The sequence below is a fragment of the Sprattus sprattus genome (genome assembly GCF_963457725.1).
Source record: "Sprattus sprattus genome assembly, chromosome: 5".
Taxonomy (NCBI): Eukaryota; Metazoa; Chordata; class Actinopteri; order Clupeiformes; family Clupeidae; genus Sprattus; species Sprattus sprattus.
The window spans coordinates 8,852,410-8,870,820 of record NC_137924.1 but is presented as its reverse complement, the minus strand read 5'-3'; the positions used below and the strand labels follow the sequence as shown (position 1 = coordinate 8,870,820).

At 40.6% G+C, this 18,411-nt stretch overlaps 1 protein-coding gene across 1 annotated transcript; it reads left to right on the top strand.

Moving 5' to 3' along the window:
• Window positions 1-404: 404 nt before the first annotated feature.
• Window positions 405-14,891, top strand: dnajc15 (DnaJ (Hsp40) homolog, subfamily C, member 15). Its single transcript, XM_080838215.1, has 6 exons — window positions 405-531; window positions 1,978-2,029; window positions 4,972-5,045; window positions 8,361-8,437; window positions 11,012-11,082; window positions 14,355-14,891. Exons 1-6 carry the CDS (start codon window positions 457-459, stop codon window positions 14,417-14,419), a joined length of 414 nt encoding a protein of 137 aa, XP_080694341.1. The 5' UTR covers window positions 405-456; the 3' UTR covers window positions 14,420-14,891.
• The last annotated feature ends 3,520 nt before the right edge of the window (window positions 14,892-18,411 follow it).

Below are 18,411 nucleotides of genomic sequence, written 5' to 3'. Positions count from 1 at the left end.
GGGGCAGCCGATGATGCGCTCTGCAGCCCGTACGACTCTTTGGAGCCTGGCCTTAGAGCAGGCAGAGACAGAGCCATACCAGACGGAGTGTGAGGATGTGAGCACACTCTCAATGATGGCCCTGTAGAACTCTACCATGATGGGGGGGCTGAATAAAATAGAAAAACAGAAGCATCTATACACACAGAAAGCAAGTATACAAATGTGTTTATTAGTCGTTCCAACCACCCAACTCTGCGACCATATTTGCAATTGATAAGTGTCTAGCAGGGTTAAACACCTGAGTGTGGGAAACATGGGATTAACAACGCTGTCGAGAAATGCACGCCACAACAGCTGGTGGCGGTAATGCACCCGTGAGTGGGTTTGCCACACACCTAAACAAACGATGAAAATGAGTTCATTCTATGTCGCACGTTTGCTACGTTGGTAACCGAGGTTGCTAGATGTGTTGTAATGATGGAGGCTGAAAAGATTAAATCTTCGGAATATACAACCATGCATAGTGAAACTGACATCGACAAACAACTCGTGAGTATACATAAGTACAGTGGCCATCCACTGAAAGCCGATTTCACTCTAGGTAGCGTTAGTGGGCACGCTTGACTTTGGAAAGGTAGGTAGGAAACGTGACAGTTACCCCTAACCAAGGTGAGATAACAGAGGCAGGTCAACATCGTGGGTTGTACGTTTTCTCTCCATACTCGGGATCTTCCTCAAGAATATCGTATAAGTATGGAAAGAGCCGCCTATACCTAGCTCGCCCACCGAGTTTATGTTTTTGTCGTAAACGTAACTGACTTTCTAGGTCGGTCTACCTGACGTTAACTGTTACCAATGGGGGCTGGTGATTTACAAAGTTGGGGGTAAACGCACTCTTAAATGGCTCATTCTGGTGAACTTCAAGCAGAGGATTCAGTAGTTGCCAGGCAGCCAAAACATGATAACCAGGTAGTTGACTGCTTATTCAAATACATTCGTTTTGATCAAGAATTGTAAAACTACGTAAGAATACGCTTAACACAACAGCACAGAAAAACACCAAATACTCCTTCTAAGCAAGCCCTGTGCACCAATGCAAACATTCTTCTGCTAATGGCAAAGACAAATCCCGTCTGCTCAAGTACCACACAAAATATCTTGTGTTCCTTGACCATTGAGAACTAATAGAAATACAAGATGAGCATTGAAACTGCTTACCATCTGATGACCGTAACAGTGCAGGTGTCAGGATTTCTCTATAAGAATAGTCCCTGCACTAGACACGAGGCAATTTATGTCTCATGCTCCTACTTCTCTTCTCACTCTCTTTTGAATTGCATTTGGTCCTGTCACTCCACTAAATGCAAAGGAAAACAAACTAACTTGGTATATTTTGTTTGGTGGTCCTGTCACACTTGGTGCCCTACGCACTTGTGTTTTATGCATGTGTTTTGCGCCAGCTCCTAAGCAGACTTTTTGCTAGAAAACCTCTCCAGAAACACAAGGTAGAACTACACCCATGGAAATACATATTTGTAAATGATGCAGTGGTGTCCTTGGTATTAAAGGATCTACTTTGCTATAATTACTCCATGCTTGCTGTGTGGGTGGATCTAAAGGGTTGGCCCTAGAATGGCATTCATAGTGCCTTTATTAGGCTGTCAACTGGTGGAACGCACCCTAGCTCATTATTGGGATTTCTCATGTTGACATGTTGTGTTAGCAGTGAGATTTATTGGACCAATAATAACCCCAAATTAATCATTGTGACAAATTGTTAGCAACCCTGGAGAATTCCTGTCCAACATTGATATGATTGTGCACCACATTTACTCAGTTCTAAAAACTGAAAACCAAACATGATTATATGTACGGCCGCAGTGTAATTTTCCCCATCAGAGCACTTGCCGAAGAAAAAAACCTGCAATATATTTCTGTTTGCTAGACTGCCACACAAACTTTGCACGCAATAAGCCATGCTTTTCTTGTTTGCAGGGCAGAACTCTGATAGCTGTCGGTCTGGGTGTTGCAGCTGTCAGCTTTGCAGGTAAGATGCATTACAGACATTTGTATATGGATAGAGATCTGTGTCATTGGGAACTATGAAGAGTGGAACTCTTGATCAGATGAACACTCCTGATTTCCATAATCAAGTGCATTTTGTTTGTACTGATTCCAATCAGGCTCACCGGGAGTAGGAAAAGATGTGGAATATGCAGGGCAGGACTGAGGAACCATGTGCTCGGTACAATATATGTGTGGTTGTTGGTTTAGACCAGGGGTCCCCAACCTTTTTTGCACCACGGACCGGTTTAATGTAGGCATTTTTTTCACGGACCGGCTTCAAGGTGTCATTTTACACGTCTTATTAGTCACGTCATCCATTCATAATGATGTGAATCAATCAATTGCACCCGTGATTGCACGCGAGTTTGATAGAATGAAGCCCAGTCTGCTCATACACAAAAGCTAACATTAACGTTAGGTGGAGTTAATTTGCGGCCAACACCATTGTAAAACGAACCTTAAGTGCATGAAAAATGCAACTCACCATAACTCTGAATCAGTGCTTAATCTCCATGTGCCGAAGCAGTTTTAAAGGCTTCATTTGCTAGCTTGTCGCCACATATTAAACAGAGCGGACTTAGCGCGTGAGAATCACCTGTTGCGATAAACCCGTATTATATGACTCCTGGTATTGTCTGTTTAAAGACGCATTCTCTTTTGAAGGTCGTAGGCTCCTCTTTTGGCTCCTTAGTTGGCCTTTTCATCTTTGCAAAGAAGCAAATATGAAAAATTATTATAAAAAAAACACAGAAGTCTTAGCCCTTCAGTACATTACAATTCATGAACTTTGCCAAGCCTCCCTAAGACCGAAAACAAAATCATATAACGGATGAGATTCTTACTGTTGTTGAAGACAATTTTTAAATTCAATTGTGTATCAAAAAAGAATGCGATGCCATCAGCCTCATTCAGCCTCAAACACCAGCTGGTGTATTCTGAACCTGCCGCTTGCCCCCAAGAGACTACAATAAAAAACCTCATCTTTGTCGCTCCATTGTTGTTTGAAGGTGGCGGTGTTAAAAATGGCCAGATTACTGATGGCAACCCTTTCTCAAACCCAGTCATTTCCCTTCCTCTGGTGACAGCCTGCACCCTGCTCCGTCTCACCCTCTTCGTCTGGTCTGCCTGTGCTTGGAAAGGTTTGCTGGCTGCTGTTCCTGCTGACCCAAGTCGCTTCCTTCTCTGGCACTGGGCTGGAGGGTTAAGGGAGAGGAGTTTGTGCAGGGGGTTGGGGGCAGAGTTTTCAGGGGATACTAGATATTCCACGGTCAGTGATGAATGGTGTTTAAAAAAAACCTTCACTGACATTGAATGCCATAGCTGATATCCCCTAACTGGTTTCTTGGTTGCTATGGTTGCTATGATGGCTAACTAGCTAAAGTTTGGTTTAAATGGAGTTACATTGATGGCTAGTTATAAAGCTAATGTTAAAGCTTCCTAAGAAATATAATAGGAAAACGTAGAAACTCGCAGGGTACCTGTGCAGCTTTTAAAATTAGTTCATATTCACACACGCTAGCAGCTGCCAAATGTGAAGATCGTTCCCTAAGCTCAAGATAGCTAGAATAGTTAAAAAGCTATGATGGATACAAACCTTCTAGTGCCCGTGCAGCTTCATTACACAATTTCATGTTCACTTCATATTCAAATTAGTTCCAATTACACAAGCTTGCAACTATCAACTGTTTCCATAATCTAGAGATAGTGGTTAACTGGCGTGAAACCTTGCATGTTTTACACACCTCTCACGAAAGTTCAAGCTCTGTTTTTTCCTGTGAAATAGACTACAGCTGAGAGGGAATACACACACACATTTCTTTATCTTTATGGAGGACAGATTTTTTCTGTCCCATGTTGTTTTTAGCTGAAACAATAATGGATTTGAATGTGGAAGAGTGAGAGAGACCCATTTGACTTGGCAGAGTTATGTGCGCGTTACTAACTTCCAGGCAGAAAAAAATGCAACCCCAATGTATAGACCTCACCGAAGTATTAACCTCAAGGCAGCAGAAACTTTACAAAAGCAATGTATAAACTGCATTTAACATTCGGGAACGTGTGGTTACGTCTGTGCTTATGGTAACGTGATTGTCCTGGGACATCGGGCTAGCGATTTTTGCAAGTCCTGGTGATTAAATATGGTTAGAAATGTAAGAAATTGTGGATGTAAGTATTGTAAGGCATCTTTCATTAGTGCAATTACAAATGGCAGTAGTCAGTGGCTATTAATACTGAAGTCTGAGGATTGTTCATATTGGTTAATGCAAATGTGAACTATAATTATTAAATATCAATATTAAAATCTGAAAATAACTTTCAATTTAACTTATTATTTTTTTCTAAATTAGGGGGTGCAGTGCTATACGTTCATATTAGGATAGAGAGACATTTCTGAAATGGGAGAAGGGATGAAATGTTTTACTGTGGTGTGTAAAAAAAACATTTAGTGAAAGTTGTTGTGGGAGGTGTCAAAGTATCAGTATAAATGTAAAACGGCGTTAATAGTCCTCCGCCAATTCAGTTGGTTTTCACGTTCTCTGGCAGGTGTTTGTGCTCTCCACTCATATGAGGTCAGAATGTTTGTGGGTTTGCTCTAGGAGGAATCTGAGACTCCATTAGGTATCATGTTAACAACTCTTGGGTCGCCTCTAACAATGTAGTGCTGTTGAGTGCAAGATATTCAAAAGGCAAATGCTGAATTGCATTGGCTTTCTCTGAAGAGAACCACAATCCATGGCAACTGACCAGAAACTTGCTGAAAGACTCTTCATCTTAGCGTGTAACTAAGACATGAGTGTGGTTTGCCCTTTGGCTTGATATTAAGGCTTACCTGATGACTTCTGCCAGTTGATTGTATTGGTTGTTATGCAACCAAGCATGCCCTTTACTAATGTTATTCCCGTCTTGTGTTTTGTTTTTTAGGTCGTTATGCATTCCAGTTGTGGAAGCCTCTTGGGCAAGTCATCTCGAACACTGCCAAAAATTTTCCCACTTCTGTAAGTACAACATATCAGCTTAGACTCATCTTGCCTGCCGCCATCATGCTGTATCTCGCCTGCCAACTTATCTTCAGGCTCAGTGCCTGTTTACAGCACAACAGTGGTTACTTGTGGATTCCATGATGGTTACTTTGTGAATTCCATTGTGAACACACCATATCCTTTAATTACACACCCTGAGCCTCGTCCAGCAGAGCATACTAATTGATTGCGGTAGTTTTCTGTACGAGAAGCAGTTATATCTGAACTTTGAGGTTTATTTGTGGTTCAGTGTCTTCATTGATAGGGATGGGTGAAAGACAGGGTTGGTCGGGCAAATGAGCTGTGAATCGACCCTCGGGGCACAGACACACAGGACAATTAAGCACTGTGTGTGTTCGACTCGGTTTTCACTTCGACACCTAGGTTACTCAGTTGGGGCTTGCACACTGGATTCAATAGCAGCAACTAATAGTTTAATTTGTGTTGCCTACCACGTGGTTATCCATGTGAACAATTGAGTCAGTATGTTTCGGAGGTCAGCCTTTACTCTCCATTAACAGTAAACTGAACTTGTTAGAAGAACACTCTAAGAAGAGATTTTGACTTTCAGATGCCTTTTTATATTCAAAAAAGGAAAGGGGTATTAAAAGGTTAAAACCATTAGGCTCATTTTAGAAGAAGTTTGTACCATGTTTGTAAGCCTCTTACACACCATAAGCCTTCAACGTACACTTGAAAAGAAAAACGTCCAAAACGTATGTGTTTTTAAAGACCAGACCTAATGCAAATGAACTAGTATGGATTCTCTTTGCTGTGACCAAGTATAACCATCATATATTATAAAGAAAAGTAAAGTGAAATAGAGCTCCCAACTTAATTAATATTCTACCAAGAAAATCAAATAGTGGTCCTAGCCTGAGCGCTCAGGCAAGGAAAAAAAAACCGAAAGGTATTGTCTGCAGAACAACTAAAAAAAGACTTATGCACAAACTGCACATTTGCATAGACACACACACATATTTCACATATACACTTAATCCTTCTGAAGGCAAGCATGACTTGAGCACCCAAGAGAGGCAACTGTGTGTTTTTCAGTAAAGGGATAGAACTTTATGCTTTTCAGTAAGGAGATGGAGCTTTGACAGTAAAAAAAAAACACAAGCATGGCTTTCAATTTGCTTCACATATTCTTTTCTGGACAGAACATATTTAAGGTTTCTTTTTTACCACCATTGTTTAAGTTCATTTTCACTATACTCATGACTGAGAGCATCCGTTTTATTTTGAAGAAAAAAAATAGCAAAAGTGCCCTAACCATAGGCCATTTCAAAAACAACTGAGATGAATGGAGAGTGAGCTCAAGTATTAATATGCATGAGAAGCTTAACACACACCTGACAAGCTCATTGACATACTGGCATACTCAGCCATACAAAGCACCCTCTTCACTCAGAGCTCAGATACCGGTCTACCTACAAACCTCTATTTTGACCTAGAATAATTATATTTATTATTATAAATATTATATTTAAATGTCTCTTAAACTGAACTCTATGGTGTATGGTTTGTGTAAGAATGACAAGGGGACAAATAAAGTCAAAGTAGCTGTTTCAAAATGTGTTTGATGGTCAACAGTGGCTTTTAAACTGCTACACTTTTAAAACTATTCCTTTGTTTGATAAAAACATTCCTAAAATAATCTTAATCTGTCTTTATCTGCTGTGTTTGTGTTGTATTGATCTCTTCAGTTTCCTTTTCCTGTTTCAAACGGTTTCCCATATTGCCTGAGAATTGTGACTTACTTAATAAAATGGAACAACCTTTTGAAAGTAGATTTAGAGTCACCTGTGAATCACCAGCAATCTTATCAACAAACATGTCTGAGATGCAAACTTATTGTCTAAAAAGAAAGTATAAACGAAACAAGCAAAAGACTTCACTGAAAAACCTAAAACTAATATTATTTTTTACTGCCATCTGATTTGTCACTTGCATAATAATTTAGAACACAGTGTTCAGTCATCTTAAAAACACTGAGAAAGTATTTTACATTGCATCAGTAAATTATTAAGAACCTTATGTCAGTCTATTAAATTAGCCAGTTAACTTTTGAATGCCAGTGCCTATTAGTTGACAGTGAACCCTTTAGCCTAAGAAACACCACCATTGACTCAGATAGCCTAGTGTATTGATCTCAGTGTTTCTGAGTAGCTCAGCATCCTAATGAAACCCGTACTCTGTAGATCATCTGCTCTTGCTCTCTCCAAAATAGTTTTTCACTAAGGACTTTTGCTCATCACTGGTTTGACATTGTCTTTGAACTCAGAGGTGACACAACATCATCCCAAAAGATTGAGCCATTCGCCATTGGTGGACCCCTCAGAATTGCTCATTGTTTGGAAAAACAGTTGCAGACCTCAATCCTTTGAACTATACTGCTGTCTTTTTGGCCACACATAGCCTTGTCTGTTGGCCCTGTAAAGGGCTGTAGTCTGTCTCTTATGAAGGTCTTCTGGATCTTGTGTACCTGGCGTTGCATCAAAATGGTTTTGTTTGGTAGAAGAATTTGTCTGCAATTTGATAGTCAGAGATTAAGTTCAGATACAGTGGCTTGAAAAAGTATTCACCCCCCCTGAAAATCAGTACCACAATCTTAAAAGCTATCCATTAAACTAGACTCTATTGTGGGCTGGCGGAACAAAACATTGCTTCAAAAGATCTACATTAAAACATGTTTGGAGCTTACCTAAGACATGGGGTAAGGTTTTTAATGTCATGATATTGGCCTGTCCTCAAAGCGCTGAAGCTGGAGTAAATCAAACACTGTCAATACCTCAAGAAACACCATCCAGATCGTGAAATATGGTAGTGGTAATATGATAGATATTTCTCGACTGCAGTAACTGGAAAACTTTTTATAATTAATGTAATGATGAATGGAAATACAATCTAAACAATATCACAAGGAAATGTGTTGTAGACTATTGGAGGGGGTGAATAATTCTGCCAGAAAATGTAAGTTTTCAATTAATTTATTTTTAATTTTAGTTTAGTCGACAAATCAGTTATAGCCTTTAGAAATGTACTATAACATAAGGGTTCAGAATGAATACTTCGGAGATTGGATTTTCCCAATGAAGCCAGAAAGTCTGTCTGTAAATATCTTCTTTTTTGGTACACCAAAATGTCAAGCAACAGCAGCCTGCACTTCAAATTGTAATAGCATTAGAATAAATAATAGGGAACTGATTATTATTCAGAATGTGGTGGAATATAATGGAAATATAATTTTCCAAAGATTTTCTCTAATTCTTCTGTTTTCTTTATCAGTCATTTTCAACGTACTACAAAGGAGGGTTTGATCAGAAGATGACGAAACGTGAAGCCAGCCTCATCCTCGGTATCAGGTAAAACTTTGTTAGCATGTCTAACATTAGGGCTGAGATTATCATGTCTATACATTAGGGCTGTTATTTCATTATCATGTACCTGTCTACAGTTTAGATACTGGATAATTGAAAGCAAATGTATGACTGACTAAACTGTTTCCGTTTGCTCATTTTAGTCTTAGTCTTTCATTGGCCACTCTCACATATGGCTTTTTCTTTGAGACTCTGCCTAGAAAGGCCTGCAATCCAGAGCATCTTCAACACGGAAGATAAGACTTGTGTTTTCTGGGTTCTATTTAATAAAGCCGTTAGCAGAGGAGCTGTAGCTCATCAGTTTCTCAGATTAGAGAATCTGATGTTTTGAATTCTCCTACTCAGCTGTGTACCATGGGGCCTCCAGCTTCTCTTTTTCTCCAGGTTAAAGCCAGTTCACTGGATGGGGAAGGATGCGGTGCTATATACCTTTCTCAGATATCTTCAGCTTCTTGCATTGGAATAGCTTTTATTTAGACAAAGACTAAAATGGGTAAACAGAAACAGTTTTGTCAATCATCCAGTATCTAAACTGAGGTTTTTGGATCACAGACAAGAAGTTCAGAACAAATGAAAAGATGCTGGAAGAGTGCTTGACACTATTTTTCAAGCACAGTAGAGGAAAACGATCTTCTGGGGGTGTATTGGTGCAGCTAAAGTATATAATTTGTACAGGCTGAAAGGAATATTATTTTAACAAGAGAGGTATTTTACTCCATTACTCCATGAGGCCAAGACGGATGCTGCAGGTGGAGGATAACCACAGATATTCGAGAACAAAATGACTATTTCTAGCTGGAATGTCTATGTCTATCTTGTTAATCTCTTGCCTTTATTTTCTATGTACTCTGCGCCATATTTGATGGATAAAAACCGAAATATCCTGGAAAATGTGTAATTTTCAGGGTGATTGATTCCAAACGTTTCAATGATCCTGTATGTAAATACAAGACTCTTGTCAGACAGGAAAGGCTATGTTCACTGTATTGATCCTGAGTTAACGGCCTTTTGCTTTGGAAGGACATACACAGTGCATTTTGAAAGACCCTTTCAAATTTTCCACATTGTGTTGTGTTTCAAACATGTTTCAGATTTTGTTGATCTTAAGATGGATGCAATTCACTCAATAACTCCACAATGACAAAGCAAAAACATGTTTTTGGAGTGTTTTGTTAATAAAAAAAAAAAAAGACTGAAATGCATAAGTATTCAGACCCTTAGTTATGACAGTTGCAATTGAGCTGAACATCCTACTTCTGTGTGCCTTCTCTGCTTCTAAAGCATGTTTGGAGTCCACCTGTGCCTAATTGAATAAATTGGACATAATTAGGAAAGGCACACACCTGTCTATATTAGCCCTCACAATTGATGGTGTATGTCACCAAGCCGTGAGGTTGAGAACATTTCCGTAGACCTGCAAAACAGATATATGAAAGGATACAAACATTCCTGCGGCATTAAAAGTTTCCTAGACACCGTAGCCTCCACCATTCGGAAACGGAAGAGATTTGGAACCACCAGAAGTTCCTAGATCTGGCCGCCCAGCCAAACTGAGCAATTGGGGATGAAGGGCCTCTTGGTCAGGCAGATAACCAAGAACCCAGTGGTCACTATGAATGAGATCCACAGATGGGAGAACCTCACAGAGGGACAGTCATCAGTGCAGCACACCACCAAACAGGTAGTTATGGTAAGAGTGAGGTGGCTGTTCCTTATTCAAACGGACATGACTGCCCACTGGGAGTTTGCAAAAGAAAGCACCAGGACGACTCTCAGACCATGCAAAGCACAATCTGGTCTTTGATGGAGGGAAGATTGAACTTTTTGGTCACAATTTCCAGTGCCGTGTCTGTCTGAAGGAAACCAGGCACTGAGCATCACCTCATTCATACTATCCCTACAGTCAAACACGGTGATGGCAGCATCTTGCTGTGGGGATGCTTTTCTGCGGCAGAGACTGGGAGACTAGTCAGGATGGAGGGGAAAAGATACAGAAAACAATGTAACGCAGTCCTTGGTGAAAACATGTTTACAGACTGCTCAGGTCAATGAACGGTCTTTTATTTTTTTCAATAAGTTAACAAAGCACTCCAAAAACCTGTTAATGCTTTGTCATTGTGGAGTAATGTACATTGATGAGAAAAAAATGAATTGAATCCATTTCAAGGTGAGTCTGAAACATGACAAAATGTGGAAACGTTCTAAATGTGCTGTTGATTAAAGTGAATTTAAGTGGTTTTGGATTAAAGTCAGCTAAATACCTGACATTTAGGATTTGGGTCAGAAGATGGCTGATGAGGGGGAGCTTGGATAAGGGACCCATAGTTTAAAGGCGCATGCTCTATCAAAACCAGTCCTCCATACAATATATTTAAATACATTCTAATTTCTTCTGTGTGCAACTCTCTCATTGAGAGTATGGATTAATTCACTGTAAAAAAAAATAATAATAATAATGATAATAATCTGGGGGGTTATTACTAGCTGTGGTCATTATACTGTTTCACCACTAGATGGAGCTGTGCTCCTCTCACATTCTGCCCCCTCTTTGTTCAACAGTCCAACTTGCACAAAAGCAAAGGTGCGAGAGGCTCACAGGAGGTGCATGGTCCTGAATCACCCAGACAAAGGTTAGTGTTACTCACACATTTCATCACAGTTTACCATCAAGGTAAACCGGACTCACAATTTACAGTCTCTCAAATATACTGGTTGAAGGTAGGTGTAACTTGAAAGAGAAAATCCAGTTTAAACAGGCATTTGAAGTGCCATGATTAAAGGAAAACACTGGCTGTATTTCCATTACTTTATGTTTAATTGTAATGATAAATCCCAAATATGCAAATATTTAAATCGGTATGCTACCTCTGTGTCTAAAGTCCCATTTGTGGCTTGGTCAGAGTACTATCATATGTCTTTTTTTTTAAACTGATTTGGTGTAAATATGCACAGCAGTCAATGACTCCCTCAATATGCTCCCTCTAATTGCTCTAAAGCGTTAGCTTAGCAGTTTATTTAACTGAAGACACCAAAGGCTTTTGCAACCAAGTGGCATTAAACCCTCTGGGCAATACAGCGATTCTGTCTTTAATGGTTTTGTAAAAAGACAAAACCAGGTACTAAGCCCTGGGATTTCATTCAGTGAATTCAATGAAAACATTGACGGAGCAACAAAGAGGGAAGGGGGGGGGTTCAGATATCTGTTAGTGTGATCAGCAGGTCTTGCATACTGCCGCTGTAACAGCAGTCCGACTCGAGCTGACTGCTGCTGTTGGCCTGTTTTACCTTGTCAAGGTTAATATTCTTCATCTTGACTCTCCTTCCCTGCCCCCACTCATTGAGCTAAGAGGTGTCCGTGTGTGCTAGCCACAGCCATTGCTCTGCATCACAGGCTGAATTTCCCCTTACTGTGAAATGAGAAATTGTCTCGAAGATAAGAGCTGGAGCCCAGGAGATGGAAGCTGCCTGCTGTGTAGTGGGGGTGGGGCGTCGGGGGTTGGTGGCCAGATACGTTTCACCCCCTCCCAGCAGACGGGGGTGCTAATTTTAGCCTTCATATCACACTCAAACCTCTTTGTCATCTGCAGCAGTGTTAAGGCACCCTTATTCTGGCTTTTTGCTGTTTGTATTCTGATTTCTGTTTCATTGCCTATGCAGTGTTAACTGGCGACAGATGAAGGGTGGAATTGTGATGGAAAAGGGAAGTGATGTGCATGTTTGGGTGTTACTCCATCGCCTCATGTAGAAATATGGGTCAATACACATCTCTCCAAGACATCACAATTAGTATGAGTGGGATTAAGGATCTGTATGGATTTCCTATTTAAGTTGACTCACTTGACAATGCGCAATAGTGGCTCATCATTCTCATAATGCAGCTAATGGTAGTGTCAATGTTGTGTTGATTTGTCAGGCTTGACTATCACCTCAACCCGTTAATTACTGTAAGACATTGAAACGTTTAAGCAGTTTTTGGCTGATAATATGAAATGGAATGATTGATGGATTAGTCCTTAATAAATTAAACTCTGCGACTCTCCTTCTTGGTGTCCCATGCTCTCAGTCTCCCATTTATTAACTCCTCATTCAGATTAGCATTATGTTTACATTCAATCTAACTCTCGTCCCTGTCCTCTCGGTTTGTGTCCAAGCTCACAATATTTAAACTCTTTTCACCTTTACTCTGATCTCGGTTGTTTTTGTCTCAGTCTGTGTGTGTTTCAGTTTCATTAGTCATGTATTCACCTCAGTCCGTGTGTGTGTTTCATTAGTCATGTATTCACCTCAGCCTGTGTGTGTGTTTCATTAGTCATGTATTCACCTGAGTCTGTGTGTGGGTTTCATTAGTCATGTATTCACCTGAGTCTGTGTGTGGGTTTCATTAGTCATGTATTCACCTGAGTCTGTGTGTGGGTTTCATTAGTCATGTATTCACCTCAGTCTGTGTGTGTGTTTCATTAGTCATGTATTCACCTCAGTCTGTGTGTGTGTTTCATTAGTCATGTATTCACCTGAGTCTGTGTGTGGGTTTCATTAGTCATGTATTCACCTAAGCTGTCCTTAACTAAGGCTACTGTGATGTATGGCTCTGTTCTATGGCTGCATGACTGATTAGACTCCTTCTCTGGCTATTCTCTTCTCTACCTGTTTGCTCTCAGACACAGTGTGAATGTGGCCTTCTCTGGCTAAACTCTTCTCTGGCTGTTCTCTTCTTTGGCTGTTCTCTTCTTTGGCTGTTCTCTTCTTTGGCTGTTCTCTTCTTTGGCTGTTCTCTTCTCTGGCTGTTCTCTTCTCTACCTGTTTGCTCTCAGACACAGTGTGAATGTGGCCTTCTCTGGCTAAACTCTTCTCTGGCTGTTCTCTTCTTTGGCTGTTCTCTTCTCTACCTGTTTGCACTCAAACACTCTAAACAAGTACATGCAATTGATAAACATAAACCTGACATTTCATCTATGGAAAACTGATGATGATAAAATAAAAAAATCATTTTAAAACAACAGACAACTCTAAACTGCTCAAGGGGTTTACATACTTCCAAGCAGCACTGTATAAACATGGCTGTAGTCTATGAATGCCATTCTTACATAGGTCTCCTGTGCTCAGGGCTATGGCAATGGCGTCTCTCATGGACCTGTTTGCTCTTCATGCAAACTGATGTGGGTCAAAGTTGGGGGGAAGAGTGGATTTGATCAGTGCTGTGAGACCAGTCTCTCAAAGCATTTCATGACTACTGGTGTAAGTGCAACCGGTCTGCAGTTGTTCAGACTGTCGTGACGGTAACTGATTTTAGGCAGGGTGTTTTGGTTGCTAGTGTCAGAGAGAGGTTGAAGATCATTGTGAAGACCACAGTAGCTTGAGCCAGATACTCCGTAAGGAGCAGTGGCCCTCCTGTGCTGTTTGAGCGCACATCTCACCTGGTGTTGTGGGGTGAGAGGGCAGGTGCTAGGGGTTGGTGGAGATGGGGCATTTCTCTGGAAGAAAACCACTCGTGAATAACTAGTAACATGTCACAACATTCCAAAATGTTCAGCTAGGACAACGGAGAAGTATAACGTAATTTAAAGACACACATGTTGATATTGGGATTGAAGTCACAGCAAATTCATGGCCGTTTTTTACCGCTGGCCACTACTGATGTACCAGGCAACTTTGACTATATCAACTCCTTTATGTGTTCAAGACCCTTTCAACTCTGACCCTATCAACTCCTTTATGTGTTCATGACCCTTTCAACTCTTATGTTATGTTGAACTTTCTTGAAGGCTTTGTATTGGCAAAAAAGGACAGAGGAAAATATTTGAAGTTAAGGTGTGAGGTCTGCAAGATGACTGAAGAGTCAGGAGTGTTTGGGTGTAAGATTGAGGCTGAGCCATTGATGGCAAAATTGTTTTTCTTCCCGCAGGTGGATCTCCATATTTGGCAGCAAAGATCAATGAAGCCAAAGACCTGCTTGACTCTCAGCGGTGACACGGCTCTGTGCTGTCTTCAGATGCAACTGAATTTGAATACTGCATTCCTAATACTAATTCGCATTCTCCTTGCACTAGTTCTCATTTTCATCAAAGGCTCTCATAGTATAAATGAGTCCATCTTGCACTGATGGGCCGATTCGCTTTACCTTTGAGGATGTAGGGCCCTTGTGTTAAAGGATTTAAATGTGTATCAAACTGCCTGCTCTGTCGCGTTGTGCTGAGCATAAAGAATGAGTTCAGAGGCTTGTTCAACCCATGGCCTACCGCCTCAGAAGCTGCTGTTAAATAGTGTTGGGATGAGTATTGTGTAATGTATGTATGTATGTAAAGTGATATATATATATATATCCACAAAGGGATTGTGTGCATGTTGGATCTCCTGACCAGGTGTATCTGTACACACATGCCCATCAATTTATGTATATGTGGTTGAATTAACACAAGGTGAATAAAAGGTTTTAAATTATCTCTAATTAATGACCCATATCCTTCATTGCTAACAGAGATATATTATAGACGAGTTGCTTATTAGTTGTGTTGAGGAACTGGTTATGCTTTGGTCATAGCTCAAGGTTGGAGCTATGTTTTTCTCTGTCACCAAGGTCAAAGCACCATGAAGCAAGATTTGGTGCTATCAGGTGCCTGTCACCACTGCTTAATGCTTGTGGGACAAAATAGTCAAGTGAAATCACTGTATTTATGAAACATTTGAAGTTGAATCACAGTACTATGCAGTCAAGGTCAATTAATGCATAATACAAATACTCATTAATAAAGAAATGAGTAAGTAATAAGTTACACATATTAAAAGGAAAAGCATATAAAAGGGATACAAAGAAAATATGGGGAAAGGGAATAAGAATTGAAAGGCAAAAACTAAAATAACAGCAAAAATCCAGTGTATAAAAGTGAGTTTAGTCTCTTTAAAAGCAGATTTAACATACAAGGGAAGCCGCCATAGTTTAGCACCAACAATTGTAAGAGCTCCTTCACCCTTTGATTTTAAATTACACCTAGGTAGGTAAAACCAATAAAAGCTCATCTGAGGACCTTAAATCCCTTGACAGAACAAATTAAATTTAGAAAGATAGATAGAGAAGGAGTGTTTCTTCTCCCTCCTGATGAAGTCCACACACACCTTTCCTCTCCAGCTCCCTCCTGATGTTGTCCACACACACCTCTCCTCTCCTGATGTAGTCCACACACACCTCTCCTCTCCTGCTCCCTCCTGATGTTGTCCACACACACCTCTCCTCTCCTGATGTAGTCCACACACACCTCTCCTCTCCTGCTCCCTCCTGATGTTGTCCACACACACCTCTCCTCTCCTGATGTAGTCCACACACACCTCTCCTCTCCTGCTCCCTCCTGATGTAGTCCACACACACCTCTCCTCTCCTGATCCCTCCTGATGTAGTCCACACACACCTCTCCTCTCCTGCTCCCTCCTGATGTAGTCCACACACACCTCTCCTCTCCTGATGTAGTCCACACACACCTCTCCTCTCCTGCTCCCTCCTGATGTAGTCCACACACACCTCTCCTCTCCTGATGTAGTCCACACACACCTCTCCTCTCCTGCTCCCTCCTGATGTAGTCCACACACACCTCTCCTCTCCTGATCCCTCCTGATGTAGTCCACACACACCTCTCCTCTCCTGCTCCCTCCTGATGTCCACACACACCTCTCCTCTCCTGATGTAGTCCACACACACCTCTCCTCTCCTGCTCCCTCCTGATGTAGTCCACACACACCTCTCCTCTCCTGATGTAGTCCACACACACCTCTCCTCTCCTGATCCCTCCTGATGTAGTCCACACACACCTCTCCTCTCCTGATGTAGTCCACACACACCTCTCCTCTCCTGCTCCCTCCTGATGTAGTCCACACACACCTCTCCTCTCCTGATGTAGTCCACACACACCTCTCCTCTCCTGATCCCTCCTGATGTAGTCCACACACACCTCTCCTCTCCTGATGTAGTCCACACACACCTCTCCTCTCCTGCTCCCTCCTGATGTAGTCCACACACACCTCTCCTCTCCTGATGTAGTCCACACACACCTCTCCTCTCCTGCTCCCTCCTGATGTAGTCCACACACACCTCTCTTCTCCTGATGTAGTCCACACACACCTCTCCTGATCCCTCCTGATGTAGTCCACACACACCTCTCCTTTTCTCTCCAGCTCCTCTCCTGATGTAGTCCTCACTCACCAAACAATGTAATGAAAGGTAGCAAATGAGTGCAGAGAAATAATGAATGTTCTTGAATCGAAAAGTCTCACATGACCTTCTCTATGTCTTTCAAGTGTAAAAAAAAAAAAAAAAAAATCACTGTCATATACATATTCATACCTCAAAAGGAAATGAATATAAAATCAAAGCAAAATATTGATCCAAATCTAAAATATTACTGCTTGACATAATTTTGTGTTTCAAACTTTGTTTCGTTAAATAATCCTGCATTAACTGCAGATTTAAAGTACTCTATACTAAAGAACTACATACTAGTTGAAAACTTGGGGTAATCTGCTGAAATTTCCTTCTGCTACATGAAGGTGTTTCCACAACAGCTTAGTGGACGGTTCTCTAACTAGAATCCAATGTTTTCATTCTTCAGCAGTTGGACTGGGACCTCCTACATCTTTCTATCTGGGTAAGAACACGTTTACACTGCTCTGTGAAGGGAGTAGTTCATACCTTTGTAAAATATCTTCAGTTACTTGGCAATTATTTGCATTGAACAGCTTTATTTTCTCCAAACAATGACAGAAAAGAAGAAACCTTTCTGGCCATTGAACCGACAACTGGTGATTCTCCAGATCCCCAAGTAGACCACAGAAGGACACTTTTATGGCTTCCTTCAGCTGCACGCAGAGCACATGATTGCAGAAAATGGGCCTATATAGCTGTTCTTCAGCTATAATAATAATTTATAACAAAAATACAAAGTTAAGTTCAGAAAAAAACAATGACATTTCTCTGATTCCAAACTTTTGAACAGTAGTCTGAAGAAATGTCAGACCATTAAAAGCTTTTGTAATATTCATCTTAAAAACTGCACCAACTTTGAAGGCTAAAAAGAAATACAAAGCAGCAGAGTCTTTTCTGTCAACTCAAATGCAGAGGCCTTAGTAAACACTAGAAAAACTAGCAGAAAAGAATATTCCATAATCCGTAATTTCTCAAATACTATACTTACATAGTGCACACATATAATATTATTGTTTTTATTGCAGTATAACTTTCTGACATATATACAGAGATCTGTTCACATTAATCTGGTTTAACACTCAAGAAAGTAAATGGCATCGTTTTTGACATGAATATCAAAAGAATCATATTCAACACATATTTGGAAGGAATGTCCCCTCCCCTCGATGAATAATTTAGCATTTGTTATATTCTGAACACGTCGTGATGCTTCAGCCCCACAAGCTGTCTGGATGTTTATCAACTCCAGATCAAATATGGATCAGAAGGAACATGTCAGATCCACTGTACTGCAAAACAAGCTGTGAGGGGGGATTTCAACAGAGACTGTCAATTGAAACCAGGCTTTGAAGAGGAAAGAATGCCAGTGGAATCTCAATGTCTGGGTTTAAAAACACTTTATTTTACGTTATTCTTAAATATTTTTTTTCTTTAATAATTGACACAGATATTGTCAGCAACCTATTAGAACACATTAGAATAAACATCAGATTAAGTACACGGTCAACACAACATGTAAGACCACGACATGGCAAGTTCTGAAATATTCAGGCAAGGAAGTTGTCCTCTACCTGGACATTAGGGGCAGTATTTCACAATATACTGCAATGCTGCATATGTAAAAATCTGCTTTAAAGCACATTTGTATATTTGGATAAAAAAGAGTCATTGTCTCACATCTGTACACAGTTCAAAACTTCCAGACTGTGTATTTATAATTGAAGAACCCCTTGATAGATGCATTGATATCCTCCTCTGGTGGAAGGATTTG

Excerpts from the sequence above, each read along its gene's own strand:
- dnajc15 (XM_080838215.1), top strand. The coding sequence starts at position 457 with ATGATGGAGGCTGAAAAGATTAAATCTTCGGAATATACAACCATGCAT. Across the intron at positions 532-1,977 it reads CTGACATCGACAAACAACTC|GGCAGAACTCTGATAGCTGT; the intron begins GTGAGTATACAT and ends TCTTGTTTGCAG. Across the intron at positions 5,046-8,360 it reads CCAAAAATTTTCCCACTTCT|TCATTTTCAACGTACTACAA; the intron begins GTAAGTACAACA and ends TTTCTTTATCAG.